The sequence below is a fragment of the Copadichromis virginalis genome, linkage group LG14 (assembly GCF_057382275.1).
Source record: "Copadichromis virginalis isolate Kocher_CV1m ecotype Utaka linkage group LG14, C_Virginalis_male_GT1.1, whole genome shotgun sequence".
Taxonomy (NCBI): Eukaryota; Metazoa; Chordata; class Actinopteri; order Cichliformes; family Cichlidae; genus Copadichromis; species Copadichromis virginalis.
Window position 1 is genome coordinate 15,185,264 of NC_140631.1, and position 23,154 is coordinate 15,208,417.

General features: G+C 41.3%; 1 protein-coding gene across 6 annotated transcripts in view; it reads left to right on the forward strand.

The window, feature by feature from the left end:
- The window catches only part of trip12 (thyroid hormone receptor interactor 12), a 28,707-nt gene extending 8,615 nt beyond the window's left edge, over nucleotides 1-20,092 (forward strand). For all 6 annotated transcript variants that reach the window (XM_085479422.1, XM_085479423.1, XM_085479421.1 and 3 more), the window contains 38 exons: nucleotides 1,718-1,823; nucleotides 3,830-3,966; nucleotides 4,716-4,799; nucleotides 4,883-4,978; nucleotides 5,069-5,220; nucleotides 5,434-5,469; nucleotides 5,579-5,674; nucleotides 5,769-5,861; nucleotides 5,958-6,119; nucleotides 6,261-6,329; nucleotides 6,454-6,619; nucleotides 7,154-7,271; nucleotides 7,603-7,759; nucleotides 8,003-8,156; nucleotides 8,878-9,106; nucleotides 9,269-9,387; nucleotides 9,835-10,042; nucleotides 10,403-10,503; nucleotides 12,204-12,378; nucleotides 12,500-12,641; nucleotides 12,840-13,031; nucleotides 13,217-13,368; nucleotides 13,470-13,627; nucleotides 13,785-13,858; nucleotides 13,967-14,166; nucleotides 14,792-14,919; nucleotides 15,182-15,333; nucleotides 15,526-15,668; nucleotides 15,779-15,935; nucleotides 16,055-16,153; nucleotides 16,240-16,354; nucleotides 16,655-16,809; nucleotides 16,922-17,086; nucleotides 17,303-17,467; nucleotides 17,550-17,663; nucleotides 17,903-17,997; nucleotides 18,273-18,376; nucleotides 18,506-20,092. In XM_085479422.1, coding sequence (XP_085335548.1) covers nucleotides 1,718-1,823; nucleotides 3,830-3,966; nucleotides 4,716-4,799; nucleotides 4,883-4,978; nucleotides 5,069-5,220; nucleotides 5,434-5,469; nucleotides 5,579-5,674; nucleotides 5,769-5,861; nucleotides 5,958-6,119; nucleotides 6,261-6,329; nucleotides 6,454-6,619; nucleotides 7,154-7,271; nucleotides 7,603-7,759; nucleotides 8,003-8,156; nucleotides 8,878-9,106; nucleotides 9,269-9,387; nucleotides 9,835-10,042; nucleotides 10,403-10,503; nucleotides 12,204-12,378; nucleotides 12,500-12,641; nucleotides 12,840-13,031; nucleotides 13,217-13,368; nucleotides 13,470-13,627; nucleotides 13,785-13,858; nucleotides 13,967-14,166; nucleotides 14,792-14,919; nucleotides 15,182-15,333; nucleotides 15,526-15,668; nucleotides 15,779-15,935; nucleotides 16,055-16,153; nucleotides 16,240-16,354; nucleotides 16,655-16,809; nucleotides 16,922-17,086; nucleotides 17,303-17,467; nucleotides 17,550-17,663; nucleotides 17,903-17,997; nucleotides 18,273-18,376; nucleotides 18,506-18,702 — 5,165 coding nt within the window. In that variant the 3' untranslated portion in view covers nucleotides 18,703-20,092. The remainder of the gene's footprint in view (nucleotides 1-1,717; nucleotides 1,824-3,829; nucleotides 3,967-4,715; nucleotides 4,800-4,882; nucleotides 4,979-5,068; nucleotides 5,221-5,433; nucleotides 5,470-5,578; nucleotides 5,675-5,768; nucleotides 5,862-5,957; nucleotides 6,120-6,260; nucleotides 6,330-6,453; nucleotides 6,620-7,153; nucleotides 7,272-7,602; nucleotides 7,760-8,002; nucleotides 8,157-8,877; nucleotides 9,107-9,268; nucleotides 9,388-9,834; nucleotides 10,043-10,402; nucleotides 10,504-12,203; nucleotides 12,379-12,499; nucleotides 12,642-12,839; nucleotides 13,032-13,216; nucleotides 13,369-13,469; nucleotides 13,628-13,784; nucleotides 13,859-13,966; nucleotides 14,167-14,791; nucleotides 14,920-15,181; nucleotides 15,334-15,525; nucleotides 15,669-15,778; nucleotides 15,936-16,054; nucleotides 16,154-16,239; nucleotides 16,355-16,654; nucleotides 16,810-16,921; nucleotides 17,087-17,302; nucleotides 17,468-17,549; nucleotides 17,664-17,902; nucleotides 17,998-18,272; nucleotides 18,377-18,505) is intronic.
- Nucleotides 20,093-23,154: the final 3,062 nt, after the last annotated feature.

The window sequence follows — 23,154 nt, forward strand, 5'->3', positions numbered from 1 at the left end:
TTGGTGTGTTGGCCCACCAGCTGACCAGAGTTATGTTTGAGGGCAGGGAAGGAATCATGAGCTGGTTCTGTCAAAAGGAAAGTAATTCATCTCTCCTGCCATATCCATATCTGTCCGCCTCTGCCTTTTAATACACAGATTCTGTTACTTTATGCTGTAATGGTGAGTAAGCATGTACAGTGCTGCAGCATGTTTTTGTGTGCTTTTCAGTGCGAAAGAACATTTTGATCATATTAAATTAGTCACGTTACAGCAGCCTGTGTCATAGGACAAGTATGTGCTTTTAGTGAATTACCCCCCTGGAAGACTTACTGAAATAAGTCTGATGGACCTTTTTGTTTGACATATTGTAAATCAGTAGCAAGTGGGACATGAAGATGAGGTCAAATGAAGTCCAGAAGTCAATTTTTAATGTTTAATTCGTTTGGTTTTAACTCTGTTAATATTTATTTTTATGCTACTGAATTATGAGTCACAGACCTAGCATGAAGGTTGTCTTGTCATAGTGCCATAGGTGTTGCTATTAATACTCACTGGTCTGTGGTGCAGGGCTCTACACAGGCAACACCAGTGGGCCTTTACTATAGCATCAGTCTTTGCTTTTATGTGTTGACTGTGTTTTCACAGATTTTTAACCATAAACCTAATGTAGTGGCATGTTTTCTGTTTTCTTCCACAGCCCAAACTTCTTACATGTTTTACTATTGAATAATTAACCCTTTAAAACCGGTCGGAGCGGGCACGCTCTGTTTTGCGTAACTATTTTTAAATCCCGGTAGCACTGCAACCACGTGAGCTAGCGCAATAATTTTTTTTGCATATGAAACCGGAGGAGTTGTACTTACATCTTATGCCATCAGCTTGTCCTAAGTCACGGTTTCCTTCCACATATAGCTTTGCAAAAAGTGCATAAAAAGCGCTTGCAGCAACAAAAACATAATATTCCACAAACACGCTTTGCCAATCCGATCAGCTGTTCATAACACTTCCTACGTTGGAATAGACGTCAGAGCGAACTTTCACGTCCGCCATTACCTGCCCGAAACCGGAAGTGACGTCATTTTCACGGAAATGTAGTTTTTTACCATCGGGGCCTCGTGAGCCTTTACTGGTGTTTTTAAAAGTTATGTTTGACTTTATAACTTTCTGTGTAGTTTCTGGGATGCTTAGGACTCATATTGCACTGCTGGAAATAGTTTATTTTGATGCATATGCTGCTTTTTTGCAAATTTGCATTATAATATTTATTTTCGTTTTTCCTGCAGTAAAAATAAAACTATGAAGACACAAAATAAATTTCCTGTGGTGGGAATCTATTTTGTGCAACTTTTTTGTATTTACAATTTTTAGAGATAGGCCTCTTAAATTTCTCTAACTAGAAATATATGTTTAAAAAAACAAATGATTTTCAATTTTTTTGTAGGTTATTGCACTTTTTTGCAATTTATATAATTACTATGCACTTAATGCAGACATATTATTAAAATCTGGGCTATAATGGTTGTATTGATGTATATCAACTTGAAATGCTCCCAAAATGGCACTACAGCATGTAAAAATATAATATCAGCTCTGGTGGACTTGGTTCTATGGTAGGTCTTAAAGGGTTAATTAAAAAATTTGATTCACCTCCTGTAGAAGATGTTTTTAAATGAAAGAATTTGATGCCACTGTTGGGGCCCAGTCCAAAAGTTATAATCACTGTTTTCTATTTTAGGTTTGAGAAAATCCACTAAGAAGCGCAGCGAGTCTCCTCCAGCAGAGCTCCCCAACTTTCGGCGGAGCACACGCCAGAAGACCACGGGCTCCTGTGCCAGCACCAGGTACACTACAGTGACAAAAAACAAAAATGCATGTTACTTCTGGATATTTATTTTTAAGGAATGTGCACATCATTGAAGCTATACTAAAGTTAAGAAATGCATATTCATGATTTATTCAGCATCTAAAATGATTGCAGTCTAATTTTAATGATGAGACCTAGTGCTGTGCTGTCAGTCTTTTCTCTTAAGCCAGAATGATGAAAAGAGCCTTTTGGTCAGGAATATCTGTCTAGAAGTTGGTCTATAAAGGTTATCTGCAGACAGATCATTAGTGGTGGCCTTTCTGTGCCTTTGTCTCTGAGGGTCCCTCACCTGGTCCACTTATGGTCAAGTGTTGGTTGGTACCTTTTGTCCTACAAAGTTCTTCCTGTAGATCGCCCAAAGCAGACCAAGGATTGTGCTGCTTGGACCTCTTTGTGCCTCTGTCTGCACCTGCAGAACTCTCACAGAGGCTAAGGTGCCAAACGCCAACAGTAGTTGGCATTTCAGAATAGGCTTTACTAAAAAAAACAAAACACACATCTGCTAGTTTATGCCATTTCTTCTACCGCCTCTGTTTCTTTTCTATTTCCCCAATAGGACATTAAACTCTTAAAAATATAAAAGATAATTTACATCCTGGAGTCCTGCTCTCAAAAATTGACAAATGTGATGCTGTCTGTGAAGCTGAATTTAAGAAATAAGCGCTTAAAGATTTGAGAACATGTGTAGTGCCATGTTCTGTCAGGACAGAACGCTGGGTCATGTGGTTGGTCGGCTGGTTTGCGGCTAATAGACTTCTATTAGTTTATGTTAGCTAACCAGAGACAGAAACCTTCGTGAGAATAAGGACACTAAAACTAAAAAAAAAAAATCACTTGTACAGCCCCTAGATGATGCAATCAGTTCACAGACAGTGTATCTATGTTATGTTATATCTAAGTCTACATTGTATCTATTTCAGTTTTTGAGAGCAGGGCTCCATGATGTAAATTAGCCTTTATATATGTAGTGTTTCATGTCCTCTTTAAGGTTGGAATGTTTACTATATTACGGTAATGACTAATCATGGTAAGTAGTTGCTAAACTTTTTTTTTTCTTTTTTTTTTCATTCATTGGACTCAACTCACCCAAACACCTTAGCTTACATATATTAAACTCTTGGTTGTAGTCTACTGGGACCTAACTGATGCCTTTTTTGCTAGTGTGACTGCTTTATTCAGATGGGTGGCCAAAGGGTTGAGTTTAAACTTTTTATCAGTTTGCATATTAAAACTTTTGAATAACAAAAGATGAAAACTTAAAGATCCCTTGCTTTATTTCATGATGTTACACCAATGTTGCCATTTTAAAATCTGCTTGGTCTAATGATATTTTATTTTAAAGCACACGCCTCATCAGCTCCAGTGTCTGTCAGTAGCAGAGCTCCACCCAGACTGAACTGGATGTGAAGCCACTTCTCATCAAAACAGAAAAAAACTACTCAAAGTCTGTTGTTACGATTTCAGTAAAAAAACAAAAAAACAACAAACATCAAGGCTGAAACGATTTTGTGCAAATGCTGTCATTGTGTTTGTTTAGAGTTCATTTAAGCTGAACGGGTTAGCAGCTTGTATCAGCTGAGTGGCCTTAAATAATCAATATTTAGGTCTGCAAATTGGCATTTTGGGGAAAAATGTCTCCATCACAGAAGGTACAAACTGGTATTTCATTGTGTTTATAGATCAGACCAACTGACCCCAATTTATTTTACCACCCTTTACAACATGAGGTGGCACAACAATCCTGCACAATGTACATGGTTGGCAGTATGCCCATGAGTTTAACATGAAAACTTCTAACGTGCATTTGATAAAAGGGCAATAACTATGCATGGAAGCCTCTGTTTCAGTTGCATGATCCAAATTTACCATAGTAGAATCACTAGCCAAGGGAACCACTGCTATGTATTCGTATGATACAGAATGCATTGGAGTTTGACACTATAAAAGTATAATAATCAGAGTCTCTTTGTACGCATGTAACAGTCGGCGGGGCTCAGGCCTGGGCAAGCGCGGGGCAGCCGACGCTCGCCGACAGGAGAAAATGGCCGACTCCGACAACAACCAAGATGGGGCCAACTCATCAGCCGCTCGCACTGATGATGCATCACAAGGGGCTTCAGGTACTTTCGCTAACAAATTAAGATTACTTATTGCAACCAGAAATAACTCAAATGTTGGAATGATGTGTGATTGGGGTGTAGCTGAACATGTACTAAGAGGTTTTTCTAAAGTAAAAGGTGAACTACTAAGATTTCTGCTCCGATCTTTCTCATAATTATAGACTAGAAAAGTCGGACTAACTAACACCATGTTTTTATAATAACTCACATTGCAGTTTGAAAATGTCAGTTAATTATTCACTTCATTATTCAATTAAGCTTAAGACTTAAAAACTCCTTTGTCCCACACGCCATCAAACTGTTTAACTCCTCTCTGGAGGGGAGAGGGAGGAGAAACAGGAGGACAAAGGAGGGGGGAACGACTAAGCTGTAGTGCCTCTTCACCTCACTGTACAATACCTTGTGCAATACTTTTTGTAAATAGTCAATGGTGCAATAGACCTAAATACTTGAAATGTGCAATTCACTTGTATTTTTATTCCTATTTATTCTATTTATCCCCTTCGTATATTTTATTTATATTTGTCTCTGTATTCTGTAACTTCTGTCGGTGCTGTGCTTTTTGGAAATCGAATTTCCCAGAGGAACCCACCCGAGGGATTAATAAAGTTCTATCTTATCTTAAGATGATTCAGATTTCCATTCATTTATGTGAAGATGAAAACTTAACACAATTATGGCCATTTAATACATTGTTTTCACTTCAATAAAAAAAAATTAAAATATGAATTTTTACGGTTTATTTCCAGCGTCAAGCTCGGTTGCTGGAGCAGTGGGCATGACCACCTCTGGTGAGAGTGAGTCTGATGATTCTGAAATGGGAAGGCTTCAAGGTATGTTAAAACCACCTTAGAGATTTCTCATATTACAAAAAATATTTGACCTTTTAATACATAAAGCTTTGTATGTCCTTTAGCTCTACTAGAGGCCAGAGGTCTCCCTCCACATCTTTTTGGGCCCCTGGGACCCCGCATGTCTCAACTCTTTCACAGGACCATAGGCAGTGGAGCCAGTGAGTAATGTCTTCTAACATTGACATCAGCGTTCTTGTTGCACTCAAAATATTTTAATAAAAAAAAAAAAATCGCTCCCTTGTTTTCAGGTTCCAAGGCTCAACAGCTTCTGCAAGGCCTCCAGGCCACAGGTGACGAGTCTCAGCAACTCCAAGCCGCAATAGAAATGTGCCAGTTGCTTGTGATGGGCAATGAGGAAACACTTGGTGGATTTCCTGTGAAAAGTGTCGTTCCTGCCTTGGTAAGTCCTATTTTCTTTGGCTGTTTAGCTTCCTGTACTCCACAGCCCTGTTTCCTGGTTTTGAAGCAGTGTCTCACCTATTCATTGTTTTACAGGGAAAAATTCCTCCCACAGTTATGTGTAATGTAAATATTGGTTGACAGAAAATCAGTTACTTTTTATTTTTTCACATGTATGCTATTTAATTCCATGTAACTGCTTGCTCTTTCGCAGATTACACTGTTACAAATGGAGCATAACTTTGATATTGTGAGTATGACTGGCTTCTGTTATTGTAAATGTCGTTGGTTTATTTACTTTTTGTTTGGGGGGGGGTCATGCAACTGATTATCTTCACATCATTGCTCTGTGCATTCAGATGAACCATGCCTCGCGTGCACTCACTTACATGATGGAGGCCCTCCCTCGATCTTCTGCTGTGGTGGTCGATGCCATTCCTGTCTTCCTGGAGAAGGTAAAGCATGGCACTTTCTGTCAGTAATCACTTGTTAATTCATAACAGTGACCTTCTCATATGCTAATGGATTGTTCGACTTTCTTGTCTGCAGCTTCAGGTGATTCAGTTCATTGACGTAGCAGAGCAGGCCCTGACTGCCTTGGAGATGTTGTCAAGGCGACACAGCAAAGCCATTTTGCAGGCCGTAAGTGTTACGCTGTCTTTTTGTTGTGCCATTAATTTGTCTTTTCTCTGCTAGCCGCATTTAGTCGTAATGATCCTCACCTGTCATCCCTTATAGGGTGGGCTTGCTGACTGCCTCCTGTACCTGGAGTTCTTTAGCATTAATGCTCAGAGGAATGCCTTGGCTATTGCAGCCAACTGCTGCCAGAGCATTACTCCAGATGAGTTCCACTTTGTTGCTGACTCTCTGCCACTGTTGACTCAGAGACTTACTCATCAGGTACAGTTTTCATATAAAGGATACTGATCTGACATTAGCAACGACGGTACATTACGTCTGATTTGGGTCAAGCAGTGAGGTCATTTATTTAATGTGGTAAATCTTTTACTTATCCACCATTTATTCTCTTGCCTTTTTTAGGATAAGAAGTCAGTTGAAAGTACTTGTCTCTGTTTCGCCAGACTGGTGGACAACTTTCAGCATGAAGAGGTCTGTACCTCAGTTTGTTTTTGGTAGACCATGTTTGCTGTTTCAGTTGTTTCTTGCCATTTAGAGATTTGTAGTCCACATGCCCTCTTAATGTACATTTATGCATCTCCGTTCAAATCAACAGAACCTGTTGCAGGAGGTGGCATCAAGGGACCTGTTGACAAACATCCAGCAGCTGTTGGTAGTGACTCCTCCTGTGCTCAGCTCGGGGATGTTCATCATGGTTGTGCGCATGTTTTCACTTATGTGCTCCAACTGTCCATGCCTGGCAGTCCAGCTTATGAAACAGAGTGAGTAACATTTGCACATAGGCCACACATTAGTAGGCCCCCTGACAGTATTGGCTTTTTCCTTTTTGGTTTTACAGTGTATTTACTTTACGGGATAGGATATTTTTAATAGATTTAAGACGTGCTAGTTACTAGATACAGTTTGGTAACTTGTTTCCCCCCACAAAATTACTGAAATCCAAATTATGACTGCCTGTCAATAGTGGTCCTGCTAACAGCTACATCAACCTACATGATAAAGCTTTTCATTTTCTGTTTCTCATCTTGTGAACTTGCAGTCTTTATTTGCCAGCAAACCAAACAGATGTGACACTAAACATGTACTTAATGCTATTTTTGTGAACGTTTGCAGTCCTATGGCTCTTTGTAAATGATTTAAAAAGAATTGCCATGTCTTGAAATTAATTTATTTTATTCATTGCGCAACCCATTGATTTATTTTTATCAGTAGTGTTATTATGGTGTGTATGAACTTGAAACATAACACTTAACAGAGAAAATGTTTGTTTTTATCTTTTTTTCTCTTCTAATTAGACATAGCAGAAACTCTGCGTTTCCTTTTGTGTGGAGCGTCAAATGGCAGCTGCCAGGAACAGATTGAACTGGTACCCCGGAGCCCCCAGGAGCTCTACGAGCTGACCTCACTCATATGGTATTGTTAAGGTCACACTGGGCAGTGTGGCAAAAATTAAAGACTAGCAGACATACAGACACCTGAGCAATGTTTTTATTTTGTTTGCTGCACATACGGTAGTTTATCAAAACTATGGGCGTCAGTGTGTTTTACCACTCTCTGTGTGTGTGTGTGTGTGTGTGTGTGTGTGTGTGTGTGTGTGTGTGTGTGTGTGTGTGTGTGTGTAAGTGTGCATATCTTTCTCATGTAATTTAAGGAATCTTCCTTAAAACAACAGCTTATTACTTTGTGGCATTTTTGTCTATAACATTTTTGTTGCATTGGGTAACCTCTGTATTTTCCCTTTCAGTGAGCTGATGCCCTGCTTGCCCAGAGAAGGCATCTTTGCAGTTGATGTAATGCTTAAGAAGGGCAGTGTCCAGACAACAGAGGGAGCAATCTGGCAGTGGAGGGATGACCGGGGACTGTGGCATCCTTACAACCGCATTGACAGCCGCATTATTGAGGTACACATTACTGTGTTGTTATTATTATGTTATGTCATATCAGTTTAGTCATTGTTGAAATTTTATTTATTTTGTAATATATTATAATGATTTAGTAGGATGCTACAATAAAGGATAACTAAAGAATGAATAATGGGTCGACTTTTAAACCTTGTGTCAGAATATTTAATGTGTTAGGATCATGTGTGGGTATAGATCTGTATATCTCTCACTGATATTGGGTGTGGTTGTCTTGCTCTGCAGACAGCCCACCAGAACGGGGAAGATGAGATCAGCTTGTCAACCCTCGGCCGCGTATACACAATTGACTTCAACTCTATGCAGCAGATCAATGAAGACACAGGAACAGCACGTGGTATCCAGAGGAAACCTAACCCTCTTGCTAACCCCAACACAGGTATTTTACTAATGATATGTGACGAAGATATGCGTGAAGACGAGTGTATTTTAGCAGAGAATAGAATGGGAACAAACTCCTTGGGTTGACTTATTTTAGGCTCGTAAAAGGAAAAGTCCTTTGAAAATCTAAATAAGCTCTCAGTGCCTAATGAATGAAGATTTATTTATTTTTTGTCTTGTGAGGGTGGTAGCTATAATCAGCTTGGAGTCGCACAGCTATATTTCTAACAGTGACAGGTTAACGGCCCAAAAAATAAAAGCAAAAAAAATTCCCTGAAACAATTCCTTCGTTGTTAAATGCAATGTTTTAGTGGTGCAGCAGCACGAGCATTTGCCCCAGATTGTTTGGTATGCTTCATTGAAATTGAATTTGTTTGCTTCAGTACACACTGTAAGCTTAACAGTTACTCAGAAAAATGGCAATAACAATAGTTCAGCTAGTGCTAGTATGGTCGGACACATTAGCTAAACTTAAATTTTGTAGCTACTGCTGTTATTATAGCTTAAGGATAGTGTGTGTGTGTGTGGGGGGGGCTTTACAGCTTCCTAATTGGCCACAGCAAAAAGAGAACTAAACTATGACCCAAACAGTGAGGTATATACTAAACAACTACTATACTCTACTACAGACCCCTGAAATATTTCATTTTATCATTATGCAGTTATTGAGTGCATATGGTTAATGGCATTAATCTGACCCGTTCCATGTCTATCATTAGGCAGCCACCAAGAGGTCCGTCGTGAAGATGCACGAGCCCAGTTGATGAAGGAGGACCCTGAGCTGGCAAAGTGCTTTATCAAAACTCTGTTCGGGGTCTTGTATGAGGTGTACAGCTCATCAGCTGGCCCAGCTGTCAGACACAAGTGCCTTAGAGCCATCCTCAGGATCATCTACTTTGCTGATGCAGAGCTGCTGAAGGATGTGCTGAGGAACCATGCTGTGTCCAGGTAAGAGTCTAGGCTACTGGCTCCTGTTAGCACTGATATTAAATCTGGTTGTGGTCTTACAGTAGGCTAAAGATGTTGGAAAGGAAGAATTTTAAAGAAACAACAGGGCCAGTGTTGGGATTTTAAATTAAATTGACCTTTGTCTTGTGTTTATTTCTACAGTCACATTGCCTCCATGCTATCTAGTCAGGACTTGAAGATTGTAGTGGGTTCACTGCAGATGGCTGAGATCCTCATGCAGAAGCTCCCAGATGTTTTCAGTGTTTATTTCAGAAGAGAAGGTAGTGTATGATCCCATGGAGAACTGTGGTTTCTTATCTGTTCATCACACCAATAAGACAGTATAAGCGTTTTGTAAAAGAAGTATGCTCTGAAGCTGTCACTTTGTGTTAGTTTTTTGTATGATGTCATAGCTAAATTAATGTTTGTGGATGCAAATTGTTAAAGCTTTAAATGCAAAGATTTTTTTTAAATAAGATAGTAAAATGTGACAGTTAAGGCTGACTTTACCTAAAACCTTACTATATTGCAAGTGTGGCAATGGTGCATTGATGCTAATGGTTTCCTTTGCATTTTTTCCCCTGATGCATTATTCCCTGAATTACCTGAAATGTGAATTGAGTCCCAGTCCTCAGCCAGAGCTCTATGCTGGCGTGGAGCTCTGTATTGTGCTTCTTTTAAGGCTTTTTTTTTTTTTTTTTTTGCAATACTTTCTTTTTGTCTTCAAGGTGTCATGCACCAAGTGAAGAATTTGGCAGAGTCTGAGAGCTTTTTGGTCACTAGTCCTCCAAAGGCTTGCCCTAGTGGCACCGCCAGTCTCTGCACTACCACCATCAGCACTGCATCCACCACATCTGCTAATAATACAACTCCTGACCTGGGCTCACCCAGCTTCCAGCACAGCATGGACGACTCGCTGGACCTCAGCCCTCAAGGGTGAGTTTGAGGCCATATGTGGCTTTGGTTTGGCTATCTAAGGAAACGATATAGATTTTTTTTTTTTTTTTTTTTTTTTTTTTAAGCAAAGCCAAACATCCAGTGTGTATTTGGAAGAAAAGCTCATAAACACAAAGTAATTAAGTCATTAAGAGCAAATATTGTTGTCAAATAGTTGCTCAACTACTTAAAAATGTAAACAGAGCACAGATAATGTATATTGTCTGCAATTAATACATGTTACTATTTATCAAAGCATTATAGGGTATGTATGTATGTATGTCTGTAGTTAATGGAAGAGCAAATATCTTTATAAATAACCACAAGAGCATGAAATAAATAACTTTCTCTTGCACATAGGCGGTTAAGTGATGTCTTAAAAAGGAAACGACTACCTAAAAGAGGACCTAGAAGGCCCAAGTACTCGCCACCAAGAGATGATGATAAAGTAGACAATCAGGGTGAGTGTCCCAGACACACTTTGAGACACAAATATGTTACAATAATTTTGTTGAAAAAGTTCTGAACCATACTCTTGAACTCAGATCAGTATGAGAGTAATTATATTATACAGATTGACAATATTATTTGAACGTGTTTTTTGCACATTTGTTACTGTTTTGATGCATATGTTAAAGCAGGGGTGTCAAACATTTGCAGGCCACATGCAGCTCACTTTGATCTTAGGTGCTGTCAACACTGTACACAATGCAGAATGGCGCGTAACAAGCAAGCAAAATAGGCAGAAAAATATCATCATCTATTTTTGATGGAAAAGTGATCTGGAAGCACACTGAGAGCAAGAGAGCTGTGCAGGAAGTGTGGTGTGGATTTTTCTTTTGTTTGTTTTGGTTGGTTGTTTTTGTTTTTTCCCTGTTAATACAAGGGTAAGATAAAATTCATGACAATGTTTTTTCAAACGTCTTCTTTTGCTGCTGGTTCAGTGAATTTTTGTCAGAGGGTGCGAAACTTGCGGTTTCAGAATCTCTGAAATGTCGGTTTTCAGCTCCTGGGGGCACATCTGTGTACGCGCCGTCGGGTAAACAAGCCCACTTTGTGTTTGCATCTTTTTGCGGAATCTGTTTACCTGCTCTTTGGTCATTTGGTTTTTTTTAGCGGTTTAGTGGTTTTGAATCCGTTTTGTGGGCTTTTATCTGAGATTCTGAGATCTGTATTAAATTACAGATCTGGGAGTAAAACCAGATGTTCTCCCTTTCACCTCTGGGGGCATTGGGGTTCAACAGGTTAATTGTTTATTGCTCAATTACTTTGTATAGTATGAATAGCCATGAGGGAGGTTTTTTATTAGTAGGAAAAGTTGTAAAACTTTTGAAAATACAGTCAAGTCTAGAACTTCTGCTTGTGCTTGCTTGTGGTGAGCAGCAGATCAAAGAAGTTAAGATTTATAAATGACTTCCTTAGCTGTGAGACTCATTTAAACACTGAGCCATGGCTCTGTGCCACATGCAGACATTTCTGCATCTCTTCCATTCAAAGACGCTTTATATAATTTATTTTATGTAATACTTAACACTGAACTGTGAATGTAATACTTTTTGTCCTCCACAATGGAAAATGGCTGAAAATAAAAGCATGTATCACTTTATCCAGCTCCTAATGTCATGTAGCCTGTGCTCGTTTCTTCATTTCCTGACTGTCTCTCTGTGTAGCTGGTCTGCACCACTACACATGCTGTCTTGGGAACATCTACCTCCCTTCCTCCTTTTCACACAATGGGATGATCCCAGTCTGTCTTTGCATTTGATTGGTTGGATTGCCCATCAAAATAAAGTCCCACCCCCTGCCTGCATGGATTCTCAGCAGGGCTGAAGTTTCGGCTCCTATGTACAAACGTACCATTAATAACTGACACATGAAATTATCTAGCGGGTCGGATATAATTGTAGGGCTGTACATTTGACATCCCTGTGTTAAAGTAATACCTGCCGGCTAATATTTACAGTGTTGATCAGAACCTGTTGGTGTACAGTAACTTTTGGTACACTGAATTGTTTAGTCATAATCCTTTTTTTTTTTTTTTTTTTTTTTTTTTTGTATTATTAAAAAAAAAAACCCAAAACCAACCCCAAATGAGCTAAATCTATAATAATCAAATATTTTTTATGTTATTAGTTGATAATTCTCCTGTTCTTCCTTTTAGCTAAGAGCCCTACCAGTACTCAGTCACCCAAATCATCCTTCTTGGCCAGTCTCAATCCCAAGACATGGGGCAAGCTGGGTGCTCAGACCAACAATGCCAACTCTGAGCCCTCGCGCACAGCAGGAGTGAGTGGCCTCGCAAGGGCCCCTCCCAAGGACTCAATTTCAAATAACCGGTACGGTTGTGAGTTAACGAAGACAGCTTAGCTTTGTCTTTACTCCTATATTATCCAAATCTCCCGTCGTGGGCTAAACCATCGTCCTTAACAAGTGAATTATTTATTTTGTCATTTGTAGAGACAAAATTAAGGCCTGGATCAAAGACCAAGCGACTAAGTTTGTGGAGCGCTACTTCAACTCTGAAAATGTGGATGGCAGCAACCCTGCACTGAATGTCCTCCAGAGACTTTGCACAGCCACCGAGCAACTCAACCTCCAGGTAAAACATGAGCGCTACCTCGAAAAAGAAGTTATTGAACAGCTAGCAACACCTTGTACAGGGTTGGTTTGTTTGAGGTTTTAAAGTTATAAGATGTATTCCAAGAAGAAGATGGTAGTTGTACTTGTTGAGTACAAAGTAACTATCAATAGTTAAACCCCATACCTGAAATATTTTATCATCTGATGCATTTCACAGGTGGACGGTGGTATGGAGTGCTTAGTGGAGATCTCCAGTATTGTGTCAGAATCTGATGTGTCGTCTTTTGAGATCCAGCACAGTGGGCTGGTGAAGCAGCTGTTGGTCTACCTGACCGCCAACACAGACAGAGAATTGCTGAGTCGTGATGTGCGGCTCAAAAGGTTCCTCCATGTGTTCGGTGGCTGTCCGGTGAGACTAAAACATATATTATTGTTAAATTATCTTATTCTGCTCAAGTCTGAAAGTTCTGCAGTGATCTGTTTTTAGAATCAACGGTTTCCTCTAATAAATGTGTTTTACAGGAAGATGGTGGAAGCATGTTTGCTGGGTTTGTTTCTAACTTTTTATTTTTAAATTCCCTCATTTTGTCTCAGCCTCCAGGAATGGAGCCCATAGGTCGCCTGGATCTAGCTGAGAATGCACCTTACTTGGCCATGGTGCACAAGATGAACAGCTGTCTGAGCCAAATGGAGCAATTTCCTGTCAAGGTGCACGATTTTCCCAGTGGCAACGGCAATGGCAGCAGGTCTGTGGCTTTACGTACATTTTGTTTCCAGCTGTTTGTGCACATTTTGGTTTTTTTTTTTTTTTTTTTTAATTGATATGAATCTCCCACTCTCTCCTCAGGGGGTCTCAGGCACTCAAGTTCTTCAACACACATCAGCTTAAGTGTCAGCTGCAGAGACACCCAGATTGCACTAATGTTAAACAGTGGAAAGGGGGACCTGTAAAGATCGACCCTCTGGCTCTGGTGCAAGCCATTGAGCGGTATCTTGTTGTCAGAGGTGAGAGACATTTGCAGAATGTTTATGTCAACTTGTGCTTCAACCCCACTGCAGGGCACTTTGCATTGTCCAAGAGACCAAACGTTTTTCAGCTGTTAGCCATTTTTCAGAACTCGCTGTTACGTTGCATTGTAAATTTAAAATCTTGTCTCCACAGGATACGGCCGAATCAGGGAAGAAGACGAAGACAGTGATGATGATGGCTCAGATGATGAAATAGACGAATCACTGGTATGCGATTCCATTCATGCCAAATAATGGTTGTGCGTGTGCTTCTATATAATCCTCTGTAGATATGCATCTTTTTAATCCCTCCTATGTGATTTCTTGATTACTCAGGCGGCTCAGTTTTTGAATTCAGGCAGCGTACGTCACAGACTGCAGTTCTACATTGGTGACCACCTGCTACCGTACAACATGACGGTGTACCAGGCTGTGCGGCAGTACAGTCTGCAGGCAGAAGAAGAACGGGAGTCAACAGATGATGAGGCAAACCCACTTGGCCGAGCTGGCATCTGGACCAAAACACACACAATATGGTATAAATAACCACTTTTTATACCAACTAAATATCTCATGACAATCAAGATTCAAAGTCTCTTAAAGGGTTTGTGGGGGGTGACCGTGGCTCAGGGGGTTGGGAAGTGCATCTGTAACCGGAAGGTCACCGGTTCGATACCCGGGCTCTGTCCTGGTCGTTGTGTCCTTGGGCAAGACACTTTACCCTACCGCCTACTGGTGTTGGCCAGATGGGCCGATGGTGCGATATGGCAGCCTCGCTTCTGTCAGTCTGCCCCAGGGCAACTGTAGCTCTCCTCCACCAGTGTGTGAATGTGAGAATGAATGAATAGTGGCATTGTAAAGCGCTTTGGGTGCCTTAAAAAGCGCTATATAAATCCAATCCATTGTTTGTTGTTTAAAATATTGGAGTTTACTGCTTTAGTTGCTCTAGGTCAGAGTGACAGGGAAAAGGCATGAAACAGCCACTTAAAACCAGTGAAGATCCTTTACAGAGGCTTGCAACACACCAGGATGCCCCGCTTTTCAAAGACGTATTCTTCTCTGTGGCCTTTTAGAAGTAAAACTGGGACTGTACATGGTTTTTTTTTTTTTTTTTTTTTTCTTAAAGCATGGAGACCATTTTCTCTTTTATCCTGTAAACAGGTATAAGCCTGTGAGGGAGGACGAGGATGGAAGCAAAGATGCTGTGGGTGGCAAGAGAGGCCGAGCCCAGACTGCTCCCACCAAAACCTCACCCCGCAACGCCAAGAAGCAGGATGAGCTGTGGCATGGTGAGAATTTTGGATATCTCAGGAGTAAGGCTTTGTTCGTTTTACATTAAAACCTCACCTGCTGGCTATGAAATACTTGATGTCACTGACATTGAAATGTCAAGCAGGCCACACAGACTTGTACATCTGACATTTGATGTCACCTTTGCAAAGTTTAACTGTGAAATCAAAAAGCAAGTGAGCGGATCTGTGGTCTTATTGTTCAGTTTCTACTGAATCTAAATGTGTATGTTTTGATTAAAACTATTCCCATTGCTCCCAGATGGTGTATGTCCCAGCGTCATCAATCCCTTAGAGACATACCTCACTTCGGAGCCACCAGAGACCATAACTTTTGATGACCCTTCTTTAGAGGTCATCCTGCTGCTGAGGGTCCTGCACTCCATCAGTAGATACTGGTTCTACCTGTATGATGTAAGTCTCCTTTGGACAGGATTCTGACAGTGAGGAACTTAGTGTGTGTTTGTTTCTGATAGAGTTTTGAACACCAAATATCGTCCTTAAGAAAATGTTTTCACATGCCTTTACACAATTAGGATTGTTCATTGTGTTGGGACATAAAATATTCCAGTAACATTGACTTTAATATTTTATTTTGTTGTACAGAACGCTGCGTGTAAGGAAATTATCTCTACCAATGAGTTCATTAACAGTAAACTGACAGCCAAAGCCAATCGTCAGCTGCAAGACCCTCTGGTCATCATGACTGGGAACATCCCCACGTGGCTCATTGAGCTTGGGAAGTCCTGGTAAGTTTCACAAGAATAGTCTGTGATCTGTTTTGCAACGCCAAGATTACATTTGTTGGGGTTGTTGCCTGGCTGTAGTAACACACTTTTCTCTCTCTTTTCCTCTGCAGCCCCTTCTTCTTCCCCTTTGACACTCGGCAGATGTTATTCTATGTAACCGCCTTTGACCGTGACAGAGCAATGCAGCGCTTGTTGGACACAAACCCGGAGATCAACCAGTCAGATTCTCAGGACAGCAGAGTTGCACCACGTCTGGACAGGAAAAAGGTGCAGTGTGTTACTTCGAAGCATTGTGCTGTACTTTTTCTACCTTAGAATCCACATCTTGTGTCGTGTGACCTGCTAAATGTGATCACGTGATTCCCTCTGTTATGCTGTGTTTTCAGAGGACGATAAACCGCGACGAGCTCCTAAAACAGGCAGAGTCTGTGATGCAGGATCTCGGCAGCTCCAGGGCAATGCTCGAGATTCAGTATGAGAATGAGGTATTTAAGTTTCTCGTATCTGAATACTCAAACTCTGAAAGAAAATAGGAGGAAAGTTTGGACTTTGTTTTCCCTCTCCTTTTCAGGTGGGCACAGGTCTCGGTCCCACTCAGGAGTTCTACGCTCTGGTGTCTCAGGAGCTTCAGCGCGCCGATCTTGGTCTTTGGAGAGGCGAAGAGGTTACTCTGGCCAATCCAAAAGGTACCAGCTTATATCCTGCAACTGTGAACAGACGTGCGGGAAATGATGAAAAGTGTTGTTAAATGACGCGAGTCTGTTAATACAAAACTCATTATCGAGGTAGTCTTCATCTCATTAGTCAGGCGTTAATGAAAGTGCTTAAGTTTGGTTTTTGAAGGATGTCGTTATTTAGGGGCCACTGATTTTAATTGATCAGTTTTCCCAAGAAGATATGACTGGAAGCGAGAAATGCATTTTTATTCATATTTAATGTTACAGTATCTTGTATTAACTTTCAGTGACCGCCTTCTTGTTTTGCAGGAAACCAAGAGGGAACCAAGTACATGTTCAGCTCCAGAGGACTGTTTGCTGTTCCCTTCGGCAGGACGACCAAACCAGCGCACATAGCCAAAATCAAAATGAAGTTCCGTTTCTTAGGAAAGCTAATGGCTAAAGCCATAATGGACTTCAGACTGGTAACGGCCTCCATTTTCATCTCTTGCACACCGTTTAGCATGCGGAGGCTGTAAACATTTACATGTTAAAACAAACTTTCTGACCTGATCCTGTCCTCCTCCTCGTCTTTAGCTGGATCTGCCCTTGGGGCTGCCATTTTATAAGTGGATGCTACGGCATGAGATGTCTATAAGCTCCCACGACCTGGTGAACATTGATCCCGGTGTTGCCAAGTCAATCCAACACTTGGAGGATATTATCCGCCAAAAGAAGAGGCTGGAGCAAGACCGATCACAGGTAGAGCGCAGAGAGCTTGTGTTTAATGAAATTAGCCCAGAGTATTGTTCTGTGGAACGATGCCTCTAGACTTACTTAGAGATACTGCTGTTGGTAGTGCTCCCCCTTCTTTGTACATATTTTGGTGTCTCTTACCTTTAGATCATACTTTATACCCAGAGCAGTTCTCCCTCACTTTTCTCTGCTAACCTGTTTGTCCTCGTTTGTTTCCATCAGACGAGGGAGACGCTACAGCAGGCTCTCGAGAGCCTGAACATGAATGGCTGCTCAGTGGAGGACCTGGGTTTGGACTTCACCCTTCCAGGATTCCCAAATATTGAGCTGAAAAAGGGCGGCAAAGACGTCCCAGTCACAATCTACAACCTGGAGGAGTACCTCAGGGTATTTGAGTTTTTCTAACAACCCACGCTTTTATCAATCCCCCCGTCCCCACTGTTCTTAATGTTTTGCTTTGTCCCTGTAGTTGGTGGTGTACTGGACTCTAAATGAAGGAGTGTCCAGACAATTTGAGTCTTTTAGGGAAGGGTTTGAGTCGGTCTTCCCGTTACATCACCTGCAGTATTTCTACCCAGAGGAGGTAAGAAACTTTGTTTTGTTTACTGCGTGGTAGTCATTTTAAATCTATCTGTAATGATGAAATTCAGCAGTTTTCAACAGTGTGTCAGCATTGCTTACAGCCGCACTCGGTGTGTTTTTAGGAATGCAGGGTAGACAAAAATGGGTCAAATATAGACACGAGTTGTTTACACTTTTGGTAAAGTAAATCCTGTGCTCATAGTTTGGATTTTCTCATTCCGTTCTCACTTTAACATTTAGCTTGACCAGTTGCTGTGTGGCAGTAAATCGGAGACGTGGGATGTCAAGACGCTGATGGAGTGTTGTCGACCGGATCACGGATACACACATGACAGGTGAGACAGTCTGTGGCTCTTAAGTTTTAGATCGTTGTAAATCTCAGCGTTCTTCAGTATTTATGCGAAGAATTTGGCTGATGGTGGCAAAGCATGATCAATTCCACATTCCTGGCTCTTACTGGAAATATCGTGACTCTCGTTTCTAGTAAACAGAACCCACAGTGCAGTCAGCTAGTTGCACCAGTTTTACCATCATTGCAAAGCAGAGGAGTATTTTTGATCATTTTAGTAACACAGTAACTTTTCTCAACCATTTCATCCCGTTTTTGCAGCCGTGCAGTTCGATTCCTGTTTGAGGTGTTGAGCAGCTTCGATGCCGAACAGCAAAGACTCTTTCTGCAGTTTGTCACAGGAAGCCCAAGACTGCCTGTCGGAGGTGAGGCGCATCATACACACACGCACACCATTTAATGAGCCTGACATGTGACTCTTAATCAAATAAACTCGGATGTGTTTGTACTGCAAGTCTGCCCCGCGCTCACCCGCTGTTGCCCTTGCACGGCAGGTTTCCGGAGCCTGAACCCACCTCTGACAATTGTGAGGAAGACGTTTGAGTCGACGGAGAATCCAGACGACTTCCTCCCCTCAGTCATGACCTGCGTCAACTACCTGAAGCTGCCTGACTACTCCAGCATAGAGATCATGCGAGAGAAACTGTTGATTGCGGCTCGCGAGGGCCAGCAGTCTTTCCACCTTTCCTGATCTCGCCACATCTCAACATTAAAATGCCTTCTACAGCAGCCGATGAAATCATGACTTCCTCCTTAGTTTTTTTGTAATCACACACATTAAGGCTACATGTACAGCCTTCTTGTTAGAGAAAGCAGCTTGCAGAAAAATTAAGACTCTAAATATATATTTGCTGCCCCCGTCTCTCAAAAAAAGGAGGGGAAAAAAAAGAAAAATGGAAGGGTGTTCCATGACGCAGAACTTAAAATATAAAGAGAGTAAAATCTTATATCAGTAGTTGAGTAATGTTAAAAAAGATGAAAACATCTGGGTGACATTTTAAATTGCTATGTGATATTTAAACAAGACAAAAAAGACAAAAAAAAAAAGGGATGTCTCCTCTCCAGAGTGGTGGACAGCATCACTGGGTGACGGGGGAGGAAGGGGAGCGGGGAGGGCGGGTTCCATTGAGCAAGCTAGGTTTACTTTAGCTCCAAAGATCATTTGTACAGACAAATTTGCAGACTTTGCTCATTCTACACATTTGATAGAATAGCTCTTTGTTTTCACGTCTCCCCCTCAGTTCGACTGTTCGCGTTCTGTTCTGTATTATATTCGCCCCCAGTTCGTGTGTTGCATTGTTATTATAATTTTTTATTTTGATTTGGTTCGGCTTCCCCCTCCCCCCAGTGTGTCTTTGCTTCAAGTTGTGGAAATGAAAGTTGCAGTTGGTTGAATGCGGGTAGTGATGAGCTCATATTATCTTTTTTTTTTTTTTTTTTTTCCTCCCCCTCGCTCTCTCTCCCTCTGCTCCTTCTGAGATTGTGTTCTGGCCTCATTTCCGAGAGCTTCAGCTCAAATGAAGAGTTGTAACTAATGTGTTGACCAGGTAAATTTTTTTTGCTCTTATTTTAATAGAGTTGGCGTCTTTCTGTTGGATCCTACCGGACGCGTAGGGTTATCTTGGTAGACCAAGCTCTGAGCAACCCTCAACACATAATGTAGCTGGGCACAAAGTTTGGCTGGTCTCATTTTTATCGTTTCATAGCCAGATTAGCATTTCAAGTTCATTTTCTGGAATAAAATATATATGCAGTTTCACACCCCGTTTGAAGTGGGAATGTCTGCTTTACCTCTTTTTTTTTTTTTTTTTTTTTTTTTTTCTTTTTTTTTTTTTTTTCTATATTGTCTTTATTTCTTGCTGTAGTGTTTTTTTTTTTTTTTGTTTTTTTTTTTTTTTTCTTTGCACTGCTGGCTTGGAACAAACTGTGGTGTGCACCTGCAGTCTGTTGCCAGGGGAGGGCGCCACTGTATGCTCTCCTGGCCCCAACGTTCATGTGCTGGTTTCTAAGATCTGCAATAATTTACTGCATCAGGTTCATGTTTTTACCTGAACATAAATAAAGTAACTGTTTGACTCATATTACTGTTTGACTAATGCTCTTTGCCATTGCTTTGGCATGTTGGAACCAGCTGGGTTATTTCATAGTTCTTGAACAGTTTTCAGAGGTTCCCCCAAAGCTCAATGTTTTTCAACACCTGTCATTCTGGATCACAGGACTCCACGGTTTCCTGGTGGAAATGATTTGCTGTGGAGACGGTAACCATTTATTGGGCATGGTTTGACAACAAAAGAGCTTAGCTTTAGATTTAACGTCGCATAAGATGTGTTTGGAACACAAAGCCATTTTCCATTTTGGACGTCTGTTTGTAGAAAATGGTTTCATTGATTAAAAATGTAAAAACAAAACATGTTGGTTTCATCTGACAAACATCTCCGTGGACTGATGTTTAAACGTCAACCTCTCTTCACGAGCTGTGCCTGCAGTAATGCCAGTGTTCAGAGCCACTTGGTGCATTGTGAGGTGAACATTTTCACCTCACAATGCACCAAGTGGCACCAGTGGACATTCATTATGGAAATGGGGAAGGTTGAGGCCAGGATGACATAGACAGCAGAAAGGTTTTGTATTGATCACATTGAGCATGCTGCAACAACCTGCAGCTGTTTTAAATGACTGACGGCATCAATCTTACATTATGGACAAGGTCAAGGACTGTTACAACTTTTGATTTCACGGCATAGGAAACGGATGTGTGCTTTAATATTTCTCCTGAATTACACTTTCCATGTTATTAGTTTTGATGACTAAAAAAAAATTATATTTGTAATAAATAAAAGATCTGCTCAAATTCAAAGGTAACCCTGACACTTAGGATATTTGTCTCTTTCAAAGCCTTACTTGAGTTGCCAGTATAGTTGCAGGGGTGGGCAATTCCAGGCCCCAAGGGCCGGTGTCCTTCAGGTTTTTAGATCTCACCTTGGGTCAACACACCTGAATCACATGATTAGTTCGTTACCAGGCCTCTGGAGAACTTCAGGGCATGTTGATGAGCTAATTTAGCCATTTAGATCAGCTGTGTTGGTTCAAGGACACATCTAAAACCTGCAGGGACACCGGCCCTCGAGGCCTGGAGTTGCCCACCACTGGTAAGGTCTAGAGTTTGAGTACATGATAAAGGCAGGTATCGATCTCTTGTTCCTCATACTAAAGTTTTGGATGTACAGTGCATCAATGCTTCATTTGTTCCATATTCTGTCATGTTACTCCAAAATAGATGAAACTTGTTTTTCACTTCAAACTTTGACACTTGAGCCCGTAATAACACAGTAGAAAGACGTTTGCTTAACATTCTTGCAAATTTATAAAAATATATAACATGTACATAAGGATTCACAGCCTTTGTCACGACACTCAAAATGGATCTCTGGAGCATCCCCATAAGAGCACAAGAGCACCAATGAATTGTGTGTAAACCTCAGAGACAGGATTGTGCCGAGGCACAGATCTGGGGAAGAGTACAGAAAAGTTTTTGCACCACTGAAGGTGCCGATAAGCACGGTGGCAACATCATCCATAAATTAAAGTTTCTGTAACCACCAGGACTCTTCAAACAGAAGCCGCCACATGGCAGCCTGCAGGGAGTTTACCAAAAGGTACCTGAAGGACTCTCAGACCATTAGAAACAACAACTCTTTAGCGTGAATGCCAAGCGTCAGGTCTGGAGGAAACCAGGCACCAATCATCACCTGACCATTACCATCCCTACAGTGTGGCATGGTGATGGCAGAGAAACCGAGAGACTAGACTGGGTCGAGGGAAAGATGAATGCAATATTATACAGAGACATCCTTGATGATAACCTTGAGCACTCTCGACCTCTGGACTGGGGCAAACGTTCATCTTCTAACAGCACACTAACTCTAAGCACGCAGCGTCCATCCTGTAGATTATTGCCATCTTGTGGTCGCAGTCAGCTATTGTCTCTGAAGACTGCAGTCTCTTATTTTGGCCTCATAAGAAACTGCAGCTCCCCATGTCCTGTAAACCTTGACTGGACCTGAGCCAATTGAGAGGTATTCGGGACACTGAATTGAAGACCGCCTCGCTTCCACGTGATTTATGACCTCAGTAAACTTTTCCTTTTTTCGAGTTTACGTTTGAAGTCTTATTTTTAAAGCAGGTGCTTCAGATTCTGCGATTTATAATTTAATTTAAAGTGAAACGAATGGTCTCGGTGAGACCTGCTGATCTCTGTCTTCAAAGAGATGGAAACAGCTGGACTGTGATGTCATTGAGGTGCTGTCCGTTTTTTATTTACAGTCTATGTCTGTCTTTTCGTTATGTCCACAGCTGTCAGGTTGTCATACTTCCTGTAATCAATATATTGGCTTTGACATCGACCGCTACATGAACATGATCAACTGTAATCACCTACTGCAGGATTTTGAACAACAAAGAACTACATCATATGTCTGCTCAAAGAAAAATCTACCCCAAAAGAGAACTGATGGCAACATTTTAAACACATTTCTTGGCACAGTTCACTGATGCTCTTAAAGCTAAAAAGCAAGGGATTTGAACTCATTTTAAAACAGCTCTAAACATGTCTGTGCTGTTGTGATTTGGGAGGCCTAAATAACCCTTACTTTCAGTTTTATCTATGCACACTTTTTTGTTATAGAACTTTATGGATTAAGTTTTCGGAGCATACCAGCCAAACTCGATCAGCATGATTTTGCAGTATTCAAGCCCAGAGTGCATTATCTCCCTTATGGTAATGTTATCACTCGAAAGCAGCCAATCTTTTGGCAAAGCTGATGAGTTTTCTCACCAACCCCTCCTTCTCTGCTTTCCCTCCTCCCTGCCTCCTTGGAGGCCAAACTCCAAGAAGAGGATATGGATGATGAGACTCTAAATGAGGAAGGTGCAGTGCTCCTCTTCACTGTTTTTCTGCACAGTGAAGGCAAGCCAGGAGAGGGAGTGTGCATGAAGTTGGTGATGATGATGAGGAGGGGGTAGCGGAGGATGGTGTGTGTGTTTGTGTGTGTGTGTGAGAGAGAGAGTGTCGTCAGCAATCATCGTCACTGTGACTCGGAGGCAGAGAGCCCTCCCCTTCTCCTCTCGCATCCCTACCTTCTCT